General features: G+C 46.5%; 1 protein-coding gene across 1 annotated transcript in view; it reads right to left on the reverse strand.

The window, feature by feature from the left end:
• Positions 1–15,010, reverse strand: part of ABCB9 (ATP binding cassette subfamily B member 9) — a 40,206-nt gene that overhangs the window by 4,404 nt on the left and 20,792 nt on the right. Inside the window, exons 5-10 of the mRNA XM_084820047.1 lie at positions 14,422–14,627; positions 8,706–8,903; positions 6,531–6,659; positions 3,540–3,728; positions 2,074–2,247; positions 1,245–1,404 (exon numbers count right to left, since the gene is read on the reverse strand). Coding sequence (XP_084676173.1) covers positions 1,245–1,404; positions 2,074–2,247; positions 3,540–3,728; positions 6,531–6,659; positions 8,706–8,903; positions 14,422–14,627 — 1,056 coding nt within the window. The remainder of the gene's footprint in view (positions 1–1,244; positions 1,405–2,073; positions 2,248–3,539; positions 3,729–6,530; positions 6,660–8,705; positions 8,904–14,421; positions 14,628–15,010) is intronic.

Genomic DNA, 15,010 nt, shown 5'->3' on the forward strand with positions numbered 1-15,010 from the left:
TGTTTGGATGATCACAGGGGGGGTAGAAGAAGCCATCATGGCTTCTCCCCCCACCTCTGTGCACGCTGCGCACATGACCACAATTTCAATTATTACCTACGATGCATCGCCGCTTGCTGTGTTGTCCAAATCCGGTGCAGTGAGCAGTGGGGGCAGCTTCTTACCAACGCCACAACCCCTACTACAGGCTATGAGCTGTGGTGTGGGTAAGATGTCATCCCCACTGCACACCATGCTGGATTTGGATGACATGGCAACCCATGCTGCATTGCAGGGTAATTAAGCAAATTGTGGGGGCAGGGGGAGAAACCATGATGGCTTCTTTTACCCCCGTGATCGTCTAAACCCAGTCAGTATCACCCCAAGGGAAGAAGTAAGGACAGAACAAGATTCCCAGCCACATCCCAGCACTACAAACAACAGGTGCTGCAGAATCTCTGAAGAATCACCATTGCCCAGAAAGCACAGTGCCATCCCTGACTGACCTGGGGTGCTTGGCAGATGGGCGGCTTCCAGAATTAACCAATCAAAAGACATTGTACGGGGAAAAAGAAGAGTCCCAGGTATGAAAAGTTCGAACAACACTATTGCAAAGATTAATAAGATAAAGTCCTCTAAAGCTCTCGGTATGTTCCACATCGTCATTTTTCAGCGCTACATTAAGACTTTCCTCTACTCCCAGGCATTTGATTCATTGCATTTATTACATCTGTATACGGCTCAATAGCCAAAGCTATCTGGGCAATTTACAAAATGGCATATGATAGGGCCTTTTAATGTCAGCTGTTTTATCAGATCCTAGTATTATAATGTTAACTGTTTTAGCTGTTCGAAATTGTTGTGTGTGTGGTTTTGTTTGGTACGTTAAATATTTAATATTATATTTTTATTATGTTGCATGTTGGGTTTTCATTTTTGTGGACCGCCCAGAGAGCTGTAAAGATTGGGTGATATAGAAATGAAATAAATGAAATGAAATGTTTTTATTAAGATTTAATTATTTCCTAGTCAGCGTTATTCATGATTTAAACTCATATCGCAGTTTCAGATGGGGCAAATAATCTAAAAAAACAACCCACAAGTAAGTGTGCTTGTAAGAAAGAGAGAGAATAACCGCACAAAGCAGGCACCTGGACACATGGGGAGGAGAGGGGCACCCACCTGCTCTTCTATCTGGCAAGATCAGCACCACCTGTTAGTACAACCTGATCTCTCAAAGACACAGTTCAGCAGACTTTCCATACCTGTGTGGTAGCCGTCTTGCAATTCTGTAATAAACGTGTGGGCGCTGGCCTTTTCGGCAGCCTGAATGACTGACTCATACGAGACAGAGGTCAAGCCGTAGGAGATGTTTTCTGCAATAGATCGAGCAAAGAGCACCGGCTCTTGGCTCACCAGAGAGATCTACAGAAAGAAATGGGGAGAGGAGGAGAACAGCCACAATTTCAATGACTAACTATCCTTGCTTGAAAAAGCATCCATTGTTCAACAGAATGAATTTCAGGGATTAATTACATGACTTCCTGGTCTTGTGTGAGTAATGCAACCCCTTAGGGCGCAATACTATGCATGTTTAGATGGAAAAAAGGCCTACAACTCCCAGCATGCCCCACCCAGCTATGCTGGCTGGGGCATGCTGGGAGTTGTAGGCCTTTTTTCCCATGTAAATATGCATAGGGTTGCACCTTTATAGTCCTTTTTCTTTGCCAATGTGTGTTAGTGGTACTGCAGTGGACTTTTCTAATAACCAGCACTGCAATGTACGGCCCACTCATTGGCCAATGGTTACATGAACCTTCTGGACTTGAAAGATATGAGAGATTCGGAACAGGTTCTTTGGATCTGAGGTGAGTTCTGCAACCTGCATAAATTATGCAGATTAAGTCTGCATAATTGAGATTTCAGCAACAGTAATTTCAAACTTATCTTCACAACCCTAAGGACTAGAAACTTGCTTTTCTTTCTAAGTGGAACCTAATATTTTCAGGAAGCTGAATTCTACCCGTGCAGACAATTGACTGAGCCACACCTAATGCCACTTAGAGCTAGGAGACGATGACTGGCGACGCGTACCACTGAGTGCAGGTACTTGTGCTCGTACATGCTAACAGGCTGCCCATCCAGCAGGACTTGCCCATCTTGGAGTGGGTAGAAGTTCTCCATGATGTTGACGCAGGAGCTCTTCCCGCTGCCTGAGGGACCCACCAGTGCTGTCACTTTCCCAGGATGGAGAGTGAAAGAGACGTTCTATAAAACAAAAGGATGTTTCTTGAATCTTCACACATCTAATATTTATTCACTTAACCACACTGCTGTATCACCTTTTAAATACAAGTGTTCCCAAGTCAACTGATATATAATAAAATGGTTTAAACAACTGAGTGCATGAAGCCATGTAATGTTTTCATAAAACCATTCAAGAGCAAAAAGAACAAATAGTAAACCTCACTTGTGGTTAAATCCCAAGCACTTGGAGGAATAAAACGGATTTTACTACCACAGCAGAAAGGTGGAAACTTTAGTACTTATTCCCCTTCTTCTCTTCCTGCTAAGATTCATAGTGTCTACACACCACTCACGTCCCTTCTTTAGGCTTGGAACTGGTGCAATTGAAAAACTGAGGGCTATGGGCTAATGAGGGGCATTGCTCAAATCGCATCTGCCTCCTCTTCTAAGTAGGGAATATCATCCAATTAGATGGTGCACTACAGCAGGAAGGGATGAGCGTGGAAGGCCTGTGGGCGGCCTTGATGACAGCAAAACAGCAGCATGAACCTTGGCTTCCAGCTATCTGTGAATTTCGGCACATTGCTCTGAGATGGGTATGTAAGACATTTTTACCTTGCCTTCTCACTGCAAAAGCAGCCGCTACAATTAAAAATGTTGGCTATCCTATACACCAGGGGTATAGAACCTCAGGCCTGGGGGCCAAATCTGACCCCCTTTGGGTTCCCCCCAAAGCCCTGCTCCTTTCCCCTGGCCCAACCCCTTTCCCACCATTACTGATCGTTTGGTGGTTTCCTGGCTTTTGTGCAGTTTTCCTCCATTCTAAAAGGTTGAAATGCCTCTCCTAAAGCTTAGTTAGTGGCGGTAAGAGCTTTAAGCTAAAAATATGCTGCTGCTTTTGGTATTTTGGGAGTTTGGGCCTTGTCCCTTTGCCTTTGGCCATACCCACCACTGGAATGCGGCCTCCAAGAGGTTCTCCTAGATAGAATTCAGCTCATTATCTGAAAGACGTTCTGCACCCCTGCTATACACACACTGGTGGCTTGCTAACCATGCAGTGTGGCTTGTTAACCACTGAACAACCCAACAACAAACCATGGGTTCTCAAGGTGACTTTTTTGAGAAAATAAGCCAGACTGTACAGTTAACCAGCCACCCTGGCCGCGTTCAGACAACACGATAACCCATGGTTCAACAAACAATCCATGGCTCAAAACAACCCGCACTCAACCATTCAGTGTGCATTCGCATGTTGTGTGAACAGCCCCACTCAGACCAAACAGGCTGGAACTAGGTAGTTGTGAGAAGTTTACCTGTAGGACCTGGGTTGCAGGTCGGGTGTGGTAAGCAAAGGTGACATTCCTGAACTCCACTCTGCCTTCCAGTTGGCTGGGGGCCAAGGTCCCATCATTCACCATGGCTGGCTGACGTTCTATGAACTCAAATACTTTCTCGGCAGCACCAACACCCTGCATCAGGCCGCTGTAGACTGAGCCAATGGACTAAAAAAATGTAAGAAACAGAGGGCGTTACAGCACCAAGAAAACACTTACTTGACAAGATTGTTAAAAAGAGGAATGTTGCTGTATTTCTCAAACATACTTCTCTGCAAACAGGTTAGATTGTCATGCTTTTAGGTGGGAAAAAAAAGGGGGGAGGTCCCAAGTGGTTAAGCCAGGAAGGCACCGTCAGGGCAAGGCCTCCAAAGCCTGCAAGCTGCATTAGGGAATGGGAGGTTTTCCCTAATGCAAACTGCAGGCACAGAGGCCTGATCTGGACTGGGACATAAGAGCAGCCCTGCTGGATCAGACCAAGGGTCCATCTAGTCCAGCATCCTGTTCACCCAGTGGCCAGCCAGTGGCTGGTGGGAATCCCACAAGTAGGACATGAGTGCCACAGCACTCTCCCTCAGACTTTACCAGGGGTAAAATGGTTAAAGGCCTCTTACTCCCCCCTCTCCTCCTGACCCAGACCGCTTGTAATTTGCCATTTTTCTGTGCGGGATGGGGAGGAAGAAGTACCCCTCTCCGCTGTCAGCACAGTAGCCAAGGAAAAGGGGCAGGCCGAGGAGGCCCTGGGAGCCGGATGGGAAACCTCCAGTCCTCGGGCCAGAGGTTCCTCATCCCACCCAAAGGGTTAAAGCCCTTCTATGCCCCCACATCAGAGTCCTGATCATAATTGGGTCCCCAGCACCTGCAATTTGCATTGGGGGGAAAAGTCGCTTTGGAGTGAATGAGAGGCTTTTCCCACAATGCATACTGAAATGAGAGGGAGAGTATGTACAGATGGTGGATGAATGGTGTGTGTACGTGCAAGAGTGTATGTGAACGGCTGGCATCTGCATGTGTATTTGACAGCGTCTACAGTGGCCACATCCAGTTTTTGCTCTGGTTCTGCTCAGCAGCGGCATGTGCCCCCAACACATAACCGCTAAGGGAATGTGGCCTTTCAGGGTGGGAGGCTCCCCACTTCTGCCTTAGAGACTAATGGATTTATGGTCTGGAGCCCTCTTCATCAGATGCACAACAGAGGATATGTACACTGCATCAGCCTTCTCCAACCTGGTGCCCTCCAGATGTGTTGGACTTCAATCTCCCAGCATCCCTCAGCCAGAATAGGGCACCAAGTAGGGGGAGGCTGTACCACATATGTCAGATGACGTGGCTCCAGTCCATGAGAGCTTATGCCACAATAAAATCTATTAGCCTTCAGGATTCCACAAGACTCCGTCATCATCATCATCATCTTACCAGCTTTGGCTGGTTCTCCAGCTGCGGCCCCTCCTGGACGGGGTAGCTTGGCCACAGTGGTGCAGGCACTAGTAACCTCAACACAGGATTACTGCAACACGCTCTATGTGGGGCTGCCCTTGAGGCTGGTCTGGAAGCTGGAGCGAGTGCAGCAGCTCGGCTGTTGTCGGGAGCTGCCTCTTTTCAGCATGCGACTCCTTTGCTGAGGGAACTGCACTGGCTGCCTATTTGCTACCGGGCCGGGTTTAAGGTTTTAGTACTAGCATACAAAGCCCTAAACAACTTGGGACCAGGATACCTGAGAGAGCGCCCCCTCCTTTACCAAGCTGCCCAGTCACTGAAGTCATCGGAGGGCCTGCTCCTAATGGTTCCACATGGACCTATGGCCTGGTTGGAGTCCACCAGGAAGAGAGCCTTCACCATAGTGGCCCTTTCCTGTGGAATTCCCTGCCTTTGGAGGTCAGGCAGGCGCTAACGTTGTGTTGCTTTTGGCGCCTCTTGAAGATGTTGTTATTTCGAGAGGCTTTCCCTGAGTGACCAGCTGTGGTTTATGTTTTTCAGAATCTGTTCTTTTAAAATGTTTTAATTATTTTAGTTATGGGGTATTTTTCTTTTATCTTGCTGTTCACCACTCTGAAATTTTGATGTGGAGCGGTATATAAATATTGTAAATAAATAAACAAACAAAATCATCATCATCTATACTGCCCAATAGCCAAAGCTCTCTGGGCAGTTTACAACAATTCACAAGATAAAATTCAGCATAAAAATTTACATATACAAAATTTAGAAACAATTTAAACAGCTAAAAACAATTTCAATAAAATACTAGACCAGTTCAGTAAACTGGCATAAATGCTCCATCACATGCCATTAAATGCCTGAGAGTAAAGGACAGTCTTAACCTGTCGCTGAAAAGACAACACCAGGCAGGCCTCAGTGGAGAGATCATCATTCTATAATCTGGGGGCCACCACTGAAAAGGCCCTCTCTGTTGTTGCAACTTTCTGAACCTCCCTTGGAGGTGGCACTTGGAGGAAGGCCCCAGATGTTGATTTTAGTGTCTGGATAGGTTCAGGTTGGGAGAGGCCTGATCCTTTTTATTTTATTTTATTTTATTATTATTATTATTATTATTATTATTATTATTATTAAACATTTCTATACTGCCCCATAGCCGAAGCTCTCTGGGTGGTTCACAAAGATGAAAAACTGTTAAAAATACATTATATAAAGCGTAAAAGCATTTACACATAAACAGACAGCACACACACAGACAACATGTATCTAAAAACAGTTTTAATAGAAGAGCGCCTAAAAAATTTATGAAGATATCACTAAATATCTGAAGGATCAGACTACGCTGAAGCCTTATATCAGATCACTGAAGTCAGGCCAACCCCAAACCTGGATATTCTTCATATTGATGGAAAACAAACTAGAGCTCATGCGAGAAGAACGAAGATCCCAAGAAGAAAAAAAACTCAACTGAGATCAGAGACTGCTGTTTTTCTCGAACTGGAACATAGAGGCTTCCAGATGGGCAACACTTACTTCCATGCAATCTCCCAGGACAAATTCATAAATAATGAAGGATATCAAGGTCCCGCTGGTCATCTGGTCAGAGATCACCAGGTGGCCTCCGTAGTACAGGATACTGACTTGAACAATGAGCAGTGTTAGCTGAAAACAAGAACCGATATCGAGACTGAGAAACAGGAGTGAGCATTTCCTGGGTTCAAGATATTGAGGGTTCCCCTTGAACGGCAACAATGCACGTCACGTTGTACAACTATGTGCTGGAAGTGGAACAGGCATAAGGGTGGTTTGAGCAGAAACGCACGATATGGGTCCGGAAGATGAAAAATTAATGCCAGGTTTTGATGGATAAAATACGAGATTGTGTGCAAAGCATTAACAGTTGGTTTAATTTATCCGATATATATATTTTTAAGCCTCTAGAAATTAGGACTGGGTGAGTGTTTTGGCAACAGAATATGCAGAGTGCGCAGCACTGCTTGAGCGGCAGAGCCACTGTGGGAGCGCGGGCACTGTGCTGTACAGTGACATGCAGTTCCCAGTCCAGGACTGAGCTCAGGGGAAGCTAGTGGCACTCAGCAGTCATAGGTCGGTGCCTGCAACAACCACAAACCCATGTCCCCCCTCATCGCTGGAGCAGTTTTGCAGCTCTTTTACTCTTTCCTCCCACACCGCTTTAAGTAAAGAGAAATGCCAGGGGATTGAACCCGACATCTTCTGTATACAATGGATGTGCTCTACCACTAAGCTACAGCCCCTCTTTCTGAATGAGTCAAGGCAGTTTGCGAAGTTTCAGACATGAACTTGAGCACCTTCCCCTCCAACTGACCTCTTGCTAGGCCAGCTTTTCTTCGTTAACTTCATGCAACTGGACTCAGGTTCAATTAGCTTTCCCGCATCCTGTTCCCCTATCCTCAGAAGCTAAGTGTAACCTCACACTGAAAGTGTTATGGATAACCAAGGTTTTCATACTGGAGCAGCTGAGTATACAATTCCTGGAGGAGAGGCTGTGTTTGTTTGTGGCAGTAAAAACTGCAAGGAGTCTTGTGACACTTTAAAGCAGGGGTGGGCAACTTGTGGCCCTCCAGATGTTTTGGCCTACAACTCCCATCAGCCCTAGACAGCTTAGCCAATGGTGAGGGATGATGGGAGTTGTAGGTCAAAACATCTGGAGGGCCACAAGCTGCCCACTGCTGCCTTAAAGACTAACAAATTCTGGCAAAAGCTTTTGTGGGCTAGAGTCCACTGCATCAGATGTATGAAGTGTTATCCTACATTAGAAGGCACAGAGATGACATTTAATGAGTCTGATGCAGTGGACTGTAGTCCACAAATGCTTCTACCAGAATAAGGGTGCAATCCTAAATAGACAGGCGGCCGCCTCTGACCTCAGAGGTGACCGCCTATACAAAGCAAGGCAGGAGAGGCTCAGGGGGATTGTTCGCGCCTCTCCTGCCTTGCTCTTTTTCGCTAGACAGCTGTTTTCAGCTGTCTAGCAGTAGGGGGGCTGACCAGGAGAGGAAGCTGTGCATAAGACACGTAGGATGTGTCGTATGCGCAGCTCCGCTCTCCCCCGCCCCAGAATGCCCCCCAGCCCCGCCCCTTTTCAGTTGCTCCATGCTTGTCTTCTGAGCACGGAGAAGGGGGCTTCTCCGTGCTGCCTTGGAAATAACCTGCCTCCGAGCAGGGAGGTCAGATTTCCAGGAACCGACCTCGGAGCACGGGCTCCGAGGTCAGTTCCCGGAACAGAGCATATCCTATGGCCCTCTAGACAGTGTCTAGTGGCCATAGGATTGCTCCCTCCATTTGTTATGCTTTAAGGCTGGGAACGTCATCCGACACTTGAGACGCTGCAGGCCTACTCTTGCTTCCTGAACCACCTCTCTGAGAAGGGTTTCCTCTTCCACTTCATGTCTGTGCACATGAGAGAGGGGCAGAAAAGGGGTCAGGTGGCACACAGAGAGAGCGAGAGAACTATACAATCTTGCAGTGCCACAAACTCTGCTCACCAGCAGATCTGGCTCTGCTCGCCACTGGCTGCGCCCCTGATTGACTTTTTCCCGTACGTCAACGGCCCTTCATAGGAAAAAGGTTTCCTACCTCTGCTTTAAGGTGCTATGTAAGACTTTTGTAGTTTTTGCTGAATACACAGGCAGACTAAAGAGGAGGAGGGGAAGACTTTAAACCTACCCCACTGGACCACACATAGTAGGTGTAAGCCCTGGCTTCCTTTTTGTTGAGTTTGTAGACTTGCTGCAATTTGTCCCAATAGACGTTGGCCTCCACCTCCTCGTTGGCAAAGCTACGGACGGTCTTCATGGCGGAGATGGTTTCCTCAGCAGTGTTGTTGGCTTTTGCCAAAGCATTCTGGACCTCTTTGGAGAGCTTCTAAATGGTGGATATAGAAGGGGTGGGGGGAGAAGGGAGGATGACTGTTCAGTAACCAAGACATAGAACAATCCTGTGTTAGTAGTTCCCAAACCTGCAGAAGCAGAGTTCAAGAACCCCCAATGAGGTCCAGCCACTGAACACCCCCACTCTTATTTTAGAAGTTTATAGCCTGTCCTTCCAACTAAAACTCTCCAAGGCAGCTTAAAATCAATACAATATCAGAATGGAAACCAATAAATCAAATGTAAAACTCCCATCCCCATGGTACATCAGCTTCCTGAAGTATAGCAATGGCTGTAACTGTGGTTTGTCACTGGTTTGTCAGGGATAGCTAGCAAAAAGAGTACAAACTGTGGTTGGATACCCTGGTTTGGTAGCCCTCGTGAACCATGTTTTGTAACCTGGTTCAAATTCAAACATAATGCCAAACCATGGTTTGGCCTTGAGTTTTGTCCAAAGGCAGCTACTATCCTCACCTGAAAGATAGTCAAGTCAGTGTCATGAGGGTATCTCTGGGAAGGGAATTAGATAAAACCACCACCTAGAAGGTTGCCATCCATGTAAACTCTGAAGACAGGGGCACTTGGGAGTAGCAGGGCTTCCAAAGCATATCTTAACCAATAGATAGGTGCTGTTTTGTGCTGCATGGCTCTCAAGGAGCAGCCTGGGAAACTGATGACCCACCAAAATAATTTTTGCAGCCTACCAGCAACTACCCTATTGCCTGTTTGACCTGTGTGCTGGATGGCTGGTGCAGAAAGCTGACTTGAACAGGACTAGCCCCATGTGGGGCCACATGAAAAAGGCACTGGGGCCACCTGCTGATGGCTCACTGCAGCCAAGGTTTAACTGAGTGCAGAATGGCAGAACGAGGGAGAGAGAGAAAGAGAGCAAGCAAGAGCGTTTATTAGGAAGGTCAATAAACCATGCGTATCCCACAGACCCTGATTTAGCAGAAACCTCCTCTGTTCCCCTGAGTCCTGCTTCCAGAAGAATTAATCCGGCAACATGAGAGCCAAGAAACGGCTGCTGGCCGGGAGCCAGGCATTCAGCGATTCAACTCTTACAGAGCGTCTCTGTATTTGGAGCACTGCACCAGGCTGGCCTCTTGCCACTGCAGCCTGATCACGCTGGAGAAGCATGAAGGACGCGGCAGAAACAGGAAATGCACATTTGCCGGCTTAAGCGCTCCGTCCATTGGCTCACAAGCAATGAAGGATTAACCAGGTGCGCAGATGCACCAACCGGTATTACAAGTAGGGCGGGAGAGAGAGAGAGAGACAGAGAGAGGGGAGGGGAAGTAGGGTGTCGAACTGGGTATGTCATCATGCGGGAAAAAGATATTCTGATCAATCACGTATCTCAGTTCTCAGAGGCAAGGCAGGAGTTAAAGGGAATGGAAAATTTGCCACTGTTGCCTGATGCTTAGCTTTTGGAGCCCTCTAAAAACAGGAGCTTCTGCCAGCTGAGACTGATGCTCCTGGGATTCCAAGAAGGTCTAACCAGGTTGGCACAAGGAGGTCATGTGTTTTTGCGGAAAATAAACACAAAACCACAAGCACTTATAGTAAGTATCGAAAGGTGGGTGCTGCCCCAAAGAGCTCACAATCTACACTTGAACAATAATATTTAGCATCCAGAGGGTGCTTTTTTAATGTTCAAACCACTTTACATACAGTAGCCTTCCCCAGATGTTTAAATTCTCAGCATTCTTGATCATGGCCATGCTGGTTGAAGCTGATGGGAGTTGTAGTCCAATACTCCTGGAGACAACCAGGTTGATGAAAGCTGACATATGGAGACCCGGTTCTCACATAACTGTGGCAAATCGTGGGTTAATTAATTAGCCTATGATTTGCTGTGGTGGCTGCTGGGTGCATTCTGTGGCCATTTTGAATATTCAACCCACAATCAGGCAGACCAGGGGTTGCTATGTGACATCTGAACTTGGACACAGTAAGTTAATCAACCCACAGTTAATCTACCTACTAATTGTAGGTTAACTCTGGGTTGTTTAATCCAAGACTAACCTATAGGGCCGCTTCAAAGCAAGGCACCATGGTTTAATTAAGTGGCTTGTTTTGATCGGCGGTGTGTGCCAACTGCCTTTTCCTAATTACCTGCCCAGAGGCAGGTTATTTCCCCCTCAAACAAGCCATACCGACCAGGTTCGGATGACACAACACACTGCGCCTGGGTGGCTTATTAGGGAAATGATGGCTGGCACACACTGGCCTGTGCCAGTGATTAAAATAAGTCACCATGGCTTAATTTGATCAAGCAAACTGGGTCACAGTGTCTGGGTTCAGACGACACGTAGCAACCCCTGATCAGCCCAATTGGGGGTTGGATATTTTTAAAAGTCTGCGGAACGTCCCTGACAGACCCCATGGCAAATCGTGGGTTAATGAACCCACGATTTGCCAACTTTAAATGTGAACAGCTGCACTGTCTCAGTAATCCTTGCAATCACCTTGTAAGGTAGGACAGTGTTGCTGTCATCATTGCCATGTTGCAAATGGGGATGGTTGGGGGCAGAGGGAATGTTTGATCGCCTAAGGCAACCTTGTAAGTTCATAGCTGTGACCAGAGTGGAATCCAAGACTTCCTGCTTCACACTACTTGCCACTCTAACCGTGGTTTCAGGAGGAGAGCCAGCATTACAAGAGACTTTTGAGCGCATGTCCTTTGGCGTGCTCTTGGCTTAGGTAGGTAGTCTGCCACAAAATGCACTGGGGAGTACATAATCTTTAAAGGACAGCTTTCTCCACCCCTTGGAGAGACACCTCTCATAGGACTTCCTCTCTAGAGATAGCTCCAATTTCTTTACGTAATCTGAGATGGTAAGATGGTTCATGGCTACCCATGACCCTTTCCCACCTGCTTTGGCGAGCAGGACCGCAACTCTGTTCCACAGCGAGAACAAAACAGGCAGCTGGGCTACAGCACTGCCAAGACAAAAACAACAACTGCACAGCGTCTCTGCAAAGTCTCCTCCCTCAGAATTTTAAAAAGAGCAGCCCAACACATCGTATCCCCACTTCTATCCCTTCTCAGAGATCTGCTGCTCCTTTTATGGCCAGTACTGGAGAAGCCAAGAAACAAAATGCTCGGGACTTTGAATATAACACAGAACCATGCATGCAGTATTATGAACCATGAGCCTTGTTAAAATTTAGATGATTAAAAAGAACTCAACGGAGGAAAATCGGGGGAGGCAGGGGAAAGTGGAGCAACTCTCGGAAACTGCTTAGTACCATCTTATGCAGGAGATGGTGGAATGTCAAGATAACTTTGCATTTGAAAATCCAGTGCCTAAAAGGGATTTCTAGCCATGAGTTGTGAAAATAGGTGTGCCCAGTGGGAGGGAACTGCTTGCAGGTATTTTCAGTCTCCCTGATTAGACCCCCTGAAACCACATCCATTTAGCACTGCCTACTCCCATCCTAGGCTCCCTGTATTTAAAGACGGCATGCCTCTCCCAAAATGAACCTACCACACTCAATGTTCAACATCTAAGGTCCTCTGCCAAGGGAAGCTCAGAAGGTCGCAGCGAGGGAGAGGGCCTTCTCAGTGGTGCACCCCCCCCGTGGAACGAGCTCCCTGATGAGGTCTGCCTGGCACCGACATTGTTATCTTTTCGGCACCAGGTTAAGACCTTTCTCTTTTCCCAGACATTTGGCAGCACATGATAAGTTTTAATCAGTCCTGGATGTGTCTTTAGTTATGACTACCTGTTCAAAGTTATATGTTGTTAGTGTATATTCTCTGTGTGCTTTTATGTAAATGGCTTTAAAACTTTTTATATGGTATTTAATGTTTTAACTTCTGTAAACTGCCTAGAGAGCTTCAGCTATGAGGTGGTATAGAAATGTTAATAATAATAATAATAATAATAATAATAGATACAATTTAGGTCAGTCTTCCCACACCAGGTGTTCTCCAGATGTGTTGGACTGGAACTCCCATCATTCCCAGCCAGCTTGGTGGGAGTTGCGGTCCAACACATGATCTGGAGGGCACCAGGTTGGGAAAGGGTGATTTAGATCAAACGTAAAAAAACTGAATCCAACATGCCTCTCTATAACAGCTGCTGGAGAACATGAGGTGGACCAGGGTGCTGTTGCACTCATAGCCTGTCATGGGCCTCCCATTGGGGCATCTGGTTGGCCGCTGTGCAAACAGAATGCTGAACTAGGTGGGCCTTTGGTCTGATCCAGCAGGGCTCTTGCTCCTATTCATACTAATGCAGTTTGATAGGAATCACAAGGCTTTTGGTGTACGTGGAAAAGGAAGGGTCCATTTATTAGTAAATAAAGGTTCCACCCTTAAAGGGGGGAGTAGGGGGGCTTTAACCCTTTTACCCCTGCTAAGGTCCCAGGGATGGTACTATTGCACTCATGTCCTGCTTGTCGGCTTCCCACTGGGGCATCTGGTTGGCCACTGTGTGAACAGAATGCTGGACTAGGCAGACCTTCAGTCTGATCCAGCACAGCTCTTCTTATCTTCTGATGTAGTAAAGTTAACCCACCCACCGTTTTTAAATGGTTCTCAAGCCAACCAATGGCAGCAATAAAGGAAAAACATGAAGAAGCTTTAAACAGCCAACAGAGTGAGGATGGTTAACTACAGGCCAAGGATCAAATCCAGCCCCTAAAACAGGGATAGAGAACATGCAGCCCTCCAGATGTCGTTAGACTGCAACTCCCAACATCCCTCACCTTGGCTATGCTGGGTAGGGATGATGGGAGTTGTGGCCCTCCAAGTGTTATTGAACTACAAGACACCCACCCTTGCCCTAATGGCTTCCCACCTAGCTCAGAGCATAGCATCCCATTCCAAGAAGACGCAGAGTCTGATGACAAACACTCAAGGAACTCAAGGCTCAAGGGGTTCAAAGAGACAGAGAAGGGTCTTCCAAGGGCAGGCTATTCAGCTGAATCAAAGCCCAAACATGACTTCTTCTGTGGGAATCTGACAACTCACAGAGGGGGAGGAGGTGAGCCTGAGAGATGCACAGAACAGATGCAGAGTAACAGGGAGGAGCAGGGTAAAGTAGTAAGGCGTTCTAGCAGGTTGGCCCATCACAGGAGATCCCTAAGGGCAAGACTGAGAAAGGCTTTCAAGTTCTGTGCTATAGAGTAGTGTCAAAATTGCAACAACTTTCTCTTCTACTGGTGTGCATCCCTCAAAGAGGTCTTTAGATAAGCTAGTTATTGGTGTGTCAACTTAATCAGAGATCATAGCATTGGGTTGTCAGAAGATGACCAAGTCTGTAACCTGAACTGCTGATAGATTGATTGCTTTGCATAATAAAGCCTATTTATTTGAAGATCAACTTCTTTGTTTAACTACACACATGTCAGGAGGGCTTGAGACCTGACAACACGCTTAAAAGCACCCTCTTTTATTACTCTGTAACACACCCCAAAGCAGCATCCTCACATGAAGGAAGTGGAGAGAAAAGTTCAAGGGTTAATCTTTGCGTTCAGGCCTATAAGCTACAAATACTAACCTTGTAGTATTTCCCATAAAGATCTGACATGAGCATGATAATGGGGAAGCCCATGAAGGTCACCATGGAGAGCTGCCAGGAGAGGCTGAACATGAAAATGATGACTCCTGTGGCCTTGACCATGTTGCGCAGGAAGATGTTGATGTTCTGTGAGACCAGATCGCTCACGATAGTTGTATCAGATGTCAGCCGGGAAATAATGTCGCCTGTGGGAGAGAGGAGAGAACAAGAACAAAAGCAGTGTGTGGCGTATCAGCAGCAAAACTGCCTGGATATTGAGATCTCTGGAACAGGGCAGTCTCTTCCCATGGCCACAGGCAGAAGAACTGTGCCTATTCTTTCCAATATATACCATCCCTTAAAATTATCGTGTTTTAAATTACATCAGAATGCTATGTTAAATTCTTTTAAAATTCTAATGCATGCACTACTGAGATTTTTTTTTAAAGAATCTATAATATTTATCGACTGCACTCAACACCCGAAGTAACATATAGCAAGGTAATTTCACAAGAACAATCAAACCACAAGACAGCATAATCTATGGAAAACTTTGATAAAATGAACAAGCAAAAAGCAATAGGAATAA

Source organism: Heloderma suspectum, chromosome 13 (genome assembly GCF_057233095.1).
Source record: "Heloderma suspectum isolate Gila_16-S chromosome 13, 16-S_ref, whole genome shotgun sequence".
Lineage (NCBI taxonomy): Eukaryota > Metazoa > Chordata > Lepidosauria > Squamata > Helodermatidae > Heloderma > Heloderma suspectum.